The following is a 6,560-nucleotide window of genomic DNA, read 5'->3' as shown; positions in this document are numbered from 1 at the left end:
TGCCCTCGTTGTCAATAAGGTAGAGCCTTACCAGATCAATTACAAGGGTATATGACGGACAATGTACCATGACGTCATCACGAAGCCCGAGAGCAAGATTATACGGGCGACGGGCCCAAAACGAAGGCTTGATGAGGGCGCTGCCACCTTCCCCTACGGATATAAGACAAAACGACGCGCGATTGAACCCGACAAATGAAAACTTTTTTTGGTTTTTGAGGTAGCCATTAGGGATTAGATGTAAACTTAGTATTAAGAATTAGACATAAGATTTAGTTTTAGAATTTATGCTAGATATAAGCTAGATTAAGTTTTTAGATTTTATTCAAGTTGAGATTTTTTTTGTAATTTTTCGTAAAAAACTAATGAACATTTTTTTAAATTCAAACTAGATATAAGTTTTTATTTATGCCATTTTTTTTAAAAGAATCAATTTTTTAATGAAAAAAACCAAAGTGAACAGTTTTTTTGCTAGTCGCTTAAATTTAAAGGGAAGTAAATTTTTGGAGGTATTTTATTTTTGAAATGAAGAAGAGGAATATATAATGTTTTTTTTTAATTCAAAAACCTTAGTTCTAAAAAATGCATTTTTTTTTAATCTAAAACTTAAAAGTGAAACTTAAGACTAAAAATAGATTTTTTTTAAAAAGAAAATGCATTATATTATTATTGTCCCCTCCCGGCGGCTGTAGGCCTCACTCCCACTCCTCGAGGTCGCAGTTATCTGCGCTGTGGTCTGGCTGGAGAGGGGCGTCCCCGAAGAGGATGTGGAAGTCCCAGAGATCCTCCACGTCGTACAAGTCGAGAGCTTGCTCGCTCTCGACCTCCATCCGCCCGGCCTCCTCTCGGAGAGCCCGGACCCACTGAGCTCTGTGGGTGTATGGGCCCATACCACCCTCCCACCGATCTCCTCTCTAAAACAAAGAAAAGAAGAAAAAAACATTAATAAAAATGAAATGAGGGTGAAGGGAAGAAGAGGAGAAACGGAGGGGTAACCAGGAAGGGACAGAGAAAGAGAGAGGTAGTCATTGGACGGGACGGATAGACAGGAAAGGAGGGTAATTAGTGGGATAGATAGGAAGGGTGGGTTATTAGAGGGGGAAAAGGAATAGAAATTGAATATGAGGGAGGGAGGGGGAGAAAGAGAGAGAGACTTACCATGTAAGCCTCATGTTCGGCCTCTGCCAACCAGCCCTCCGCCCTGGCGTGGAGGTCACGAATGGCGAAGATATCTTCGCCATCGATAGTCTCGCCCTCCTCATCCTCCCAGCGCAGCCACTCATTGGCTGCTCTGAGATAGGCCCTCTCCCTTCTCGTCTCCTGCATCTGAAAAAAAGATTTAAAAAAACAATGAAAATTTTTTTATTAGAAAAAAACGCGAGCGACAATTTTTTTAATGGAAAAACGCGAGCAAAAAAAATCTAATACGGAAACATTTCCGTGATAAAGAACGCGAGCCAAAAAAGAATGTTTCGACCGAAAAAAAACAAAACTGAATTTTAACCGAAAACCGAAAAAACCTGACGAAAGACGAAAAAAACGGACGAAAAACTGAACAAAAAATACACGCGTTTGCCGTAAGAGGAATTAAAAAAACAAACAGAAAAAAAAGAAAATCGAAAAAAACAAACGAAAATCGAACACTAAAAAAAAAGTCACAAAAAAAACACGGGACGCAATACTAAAACGAAAAAAAATCACTAAAAAACACGGACACGAAAAAACATGAAACACTAAAACACTAAAACACGATAAAACGAAAAAAACACTGAAAATAGAAATAAATAAGAATTTACCATATGGATGATAACCACCCTGCAGACATCCTCCCGGGCGATCACTGACACCACCATTTTTTAAAAATAAAAAACAGAAAAACACAAAAAAAACGAAAAACAATAAAAACACAAAATAATCCTGAGGACCGAAGGTGAGGTTGTATATGATGGTTAGAGAGACCTCGCAGCTTATATAGCTGCAGAAGCCCTCCCACTATCTACCCTGAATTGCCTCTGTTTTTCCTTGGCCAACTGCCTCCTTCTTTCCCGAGCGTTGAATTCGGCCTTCTTCTTTTCAGCGATTTTTAAGCGATTTTTACGAGCACGTGCTTTTCCCTGCTTCTTTTTATCAGTATCCTTTATTTTTTCCTTCTGCTGCTGCTGCTTTTCCACCACATTTTTATTTTCAAGGGGTAAATTTTCATCACACACTTGATTGAACATATCAAGATCGTCTTCCAGCATATTAATCCACAAGTTTTTATCCTCCGTGCTCACTTGAATAATTTCATTTTTTTTATTCGCATCCACAATTTTGGAATCGCTTGGAGCGCTATGGGAGGATTTATTGCTCAACCATCCTCCCGAGTTTTTCTTCTTTTCAGTCACTTGGGTGCCAGGCTCAATGTTTATGGCAGGCCCGGGCTTGGAGGCTTCACGTTGCTGGAGTTTCACTTTTTTAGCATTTTTTCAATCTTATTTTTTTCTTCACTTTTGTTTTCCACTACCCGATTATTCACTATTTTTATTCCGTTTTGATTTTTCGTGTTCACAGAATATCGAGGTCTTTTGGTTTAAAACTTCCAGGCTTATAACCTGTTGGAGGCACTAAACTTCCACTGCTTTTGGGAGATGGGCTCACTTGACTTGATGTCATTTTCCCGCAGACGCAAATGTAGTCAAAACATCCTCGTAAGGCTCTTTTATGCAGCACTAGTTAGAAGGAGCTACGAGTTTTCCATACTTTGGAAAATCTAACCTTGGTGGGGAGTCCTGAATATCCTATGAGAAATAAGCCTCTAGTTTTTCTTTTTCAGCCCACTTCGTTTGCATTTGCTATCTATTGTAAAGAAAGCTCAGTGATTGGTCGTTTTTGCTTATAGATCAGTGTCTCCTCCCCCGCAGGGTAATAGTATTCTTCGCTGCACTCCCTATAGAATTGAGGCCAGGCAAATTTTTCACCCACTCTCGCTTTATACAATCTCCTTTTTTTTATAGCCCTGAAAAAATGGAACCCTGATTTCCACATTTTGTATAATAACACATCACTATTGAACAGGATTGCTCTTTTCACCAAATGCAAAGTCTTCGTATTTTTCGCATATTTTCTATCGTTTAATAAACTAGCGATGGCGATGGTTCTCAGCGCTGGAGGATTATCCATCATTCGGGAACTCGCTTCTATATCTTCGTTGGAGTCAGCCAGTTCTTTGTTGTAGCACACTTGAAAAATGGTATACATATCCATTGCATTCTCGTCTTGACCACATAATTTATCTCTTCGATACTTAATATGTATTTTACTCTCTTCTTCTCTTGTACGTTCGTCTTTGCAGCAACATTCATTACCTGATTGGAAATTCATCAAGAAACTCATCTACTTGGCATTCTAGTTCTTTTTTTGCCACGATCTTGCGTTTTTTCGGCGGTATGTACATTTCATTCTCCGTGTATTTATCAACATATACACGTTTGCGTTTCTGACGAAATCTAGGCTTTCGTTTTTCCCTGTAATTCTCACTTGATGACCGATCTGCGAGATATTTATCGAACAGTTCGACGTCTTGATCTCTCCAAATGTTATTCATTTTTACTGTCACAAATATATTTTCACGAACGACTGACAAAAATTAAATCCATGTCACTCGTATTCTTAAAAAATTCACAGCGGTAGGGGGAATATGATAGAAGTGGAGGTAGCATAATAGAGGTGGGAGGGGGGGGGGGAATATACATCATATGAAATCCATGGTGTGGGGGTCATGCGTGACGCCGACGCCGCAGCACTCCCTACGGTGGGGGTAATGTGTGGTGAGTATAGCCCTGTTATGTGCATGGTGGAGGGAATTGAGCGCGCCCCACTTTCATAAAACGCGGCTGCTCGCCGTGTATTTCATCCAGTCGATCCGATTTCGCCCATCATTTTTTTAACATGGAAAATATCAACGAAAAAGAGTGCAGTAGTGTCGAACAGCAGGTAGTGCTGTCACAAGTTATACCTCTCAATAAGTCGGAGACGAAGCAAATTCGTGTTGGTTTACAAGTTACCTGTCTCGGTCAATTTGTTCCTGTGGTGCAGTTTATGGCCGTACGCCCCAACCGTGTCGTGCTGTCAATGTCACAGGAGGAATGGGGCCTTCTGTACAAAGATCTGGATGCCATTACGGACTACTATGATCCTGAGAAGTTTCACCCAAAAGCCGTCTACAATGTACCCGCTAAGCAATTTGGGGATGTCAAAGTGAGATTCCATCGCAGCTACGAAACCTCTGCGTTGCTTTTGTACGTGCTGATGTAAGGCAACCCCTCATTATGATAAACCCAAGCATTACAACATTAAAAAACAAAGCGGCATGGATCGATAAGTGGTTAAAATTTTTGGACTCATTGCCTCTCAAACAATAGAAGGAGTCTCTGGTCCGGGCGATCACAAGTGTTGCCATGCATTATATGGAATACACCAGGATGCCAGCCACTGAAGAACTCCACTATTGTATACACAACAATTTCGAGGAGATTTACCTTCTGGCCAAGGATGACCTCCGCTGTATAATACCTCAGGAGAATCTAGGATATTTGTATCAATTATTTGGTGAAATGTTCCATTTCTGCTACGATGAGTTGGTTGGTTTTGCGCGAGGGGCTTACCGAAACTTCATATTAAAGACTATATGATAATAATAATCTCTTGTGATTGTAAATAATTTTAAATTAAAACGAAAATAAATATCATTTGTTAGCCTAAAAATGTATTCCATCATTTTACATGAATTAAAGAAAAAGTCATTTATAAACCTTGTGTTATTCATTTACGAAAAACCTTGACATTTTTTCAGCTACGTAGAAGTTTCCAGAAAAATACTTCGGCTCCATATCAGCTCGAAAAATTCACCGTCCTCAAAATAAAAGAGAGAGAGAGAACGTATTGTCCGCTCTTTGCGTCATTCATGGTTGCAATCCTTTGTTATCCCTTTACAAAAAAAATTTTCGAAAGCGCAATGTCTCTCCGGAGTCTCAAGGACGGTGCCTCCAATGTCCTAGGGAGCGATATCCGGACTCTCGCCGACACCTGACTACTAGTTTCTACCTGTCATCCATTTTCCACCACCCACTTTCCACCCGCCGCCCCATTTTCCACCCACCAACCATTTCCCACCCACTGCCCCATTTCCACCCACCACCGCTTTTCCACCCGCCACCCATTTTCCATCTGCCGGTCATTTTAGACCCACCACCTATTTCCTGTGACCCTCGGATCCCAACTTTGAGGCCCTGCAACCCCAGGGGGCCCCCTAGCGCGCCGACGTCCTCTTCAAAACGCATGCCGCCGAGGGGTGAAGGGGGGACTTGCACACGTGTACTTCCTGGAAAAAGGGGGGAGGGAGCGTGGGAAATTCGCCTATCGTGGACACTTACTACTTATGAGAGGAATGCGTGCAAATTGACGGCAATTATTTTCAAGTTTAGAACTGTATTTATTTTTTAAAAATAAACGTCAAAATTGTCGAAAAAAAGGCCGTGAATTAAGACGTACACATAGTATGCTTTTTTTCTAGTAAAAAAAAGCAGTCGTGAATTTTTTTACTTTTGGTTGCTATCATAAAACCCGTAGGCCATATTCGATTTTTAAGCTTCTTTCTCAATGTTATTTGTTCAAATTACCACAGATCGTCACGAAAAATTTGAAAAAATTCATGCTTACGTAAAAAAGTCTCAGCTTTCAGGAAAACGATATGAAAAAAAGTTTCAGTAGTGTAGTAATACGGGTTCTGGGGCAACGTTTTTGGCGTCGACCTGGTCGTTGGGGCCCAGTAGGGGGGTCAGATGAAAGTGGGTGGGTGGGTGGTTGATTAATTTGCGGGGTCGCGGTTCAATTCGCGGTTTGAATCGCGGGGTCGCGGTTTAATTAGCGGTTTGATTCGCGGGTTGATTAATTAATTCGCGATTTTCCTTCGAAGTGAAGAAAGGGTTAATTAATTCGCGGTTCAATTCGCGTTTTGATTAATTAATTCGCGATGTTCCCCTCGAAGTGATGAAAGGGTTAATTAATTCGCGGTTTGATTCGCGGAGTCGCGCTTTAATTCGCGGTTTGATTAATTAATTCGCAATTTCTTCCATCGAAGTGGTGAAAGGGTTAATTAATTCGGGGGTCGCGGTGTAATTCGCGGTTTGATTCGCGGTTTGATTCACGGTTTGATTAATGCATTCGCAATTCCTTCCCTCGAAGTGATGATAGAGTTAATTAATTTCGCGGTTTCATTCGCGGGGTCGCGGTTTAATTCGCGGTTTGATTAATTAATTCCCGATTTTTCCCTCGAAGTGATGAAAGGGTTATTTAATTCGCAGGTTAATCAATTTAATTCGCGGTTTTGCGTTACAAAGAACCTTCTCGGTGGAACTACTCAATCCACCCCGCGAGGGGGTGAGTGAAAGGGTTAACTAATTCGCCGCTGTAGAAATCATAGAAGGGGCTCCTCTTCTTCTTCAAACATTGACACCTGGCTCCACTTGACAGGTCTGAACTTGAGTTTTCCGGTACTTTCTCGTTTGCCCCCCCCCCTC

The 6,560-nt window shown here is 41.2% G+C and overlaps 1 protein-coding gene across 1 annotated transcript; it reads right to left on the bottom strand.

The window, feature by feature from the left end:
• Positions 1-695: 695 nt before the first annotated feature.
• Positions 696-1,853, bottom strand: LOC107041303. Its single transcript, XM_015261793.1, has 3 exons — positions 1,797-1,853; positions 1,159-1,326; positions 696-914 (listed from the first exon to the last, which is right to left on the bottom strand). Exons 1-3 carry the CDS (start codon positions 1,851-1,853, stop codon positions 696-698), a joined length of 444 nt encoding a protein of 147 aa, XP_015117279.1.
• Positions 1,854-6,560: the final 4,707 nt, after the last annotated feature.

Source organism: Diachasma alloeum, unplaced genomic scaffold, assembly GCF_001412515.2.
Source record: "Diachasma alloeum isolate Michigan unplaced genomic scaffold, Dall2.0 Dall_scaffold_00361, whole genome shotgun sequence".
Taxonomy (NCBI): domain Eukaryota; kingdom Metazoa; phylum Arthropoda; class Insecta; order Hymenoptera; family Braconidae; genus Diachasma; species Diachasma alloeum.
Note: the sequence above shows the minus strand (reverse complement) of the source record. Positions and strands in the feature narration are given on the sequence as shown.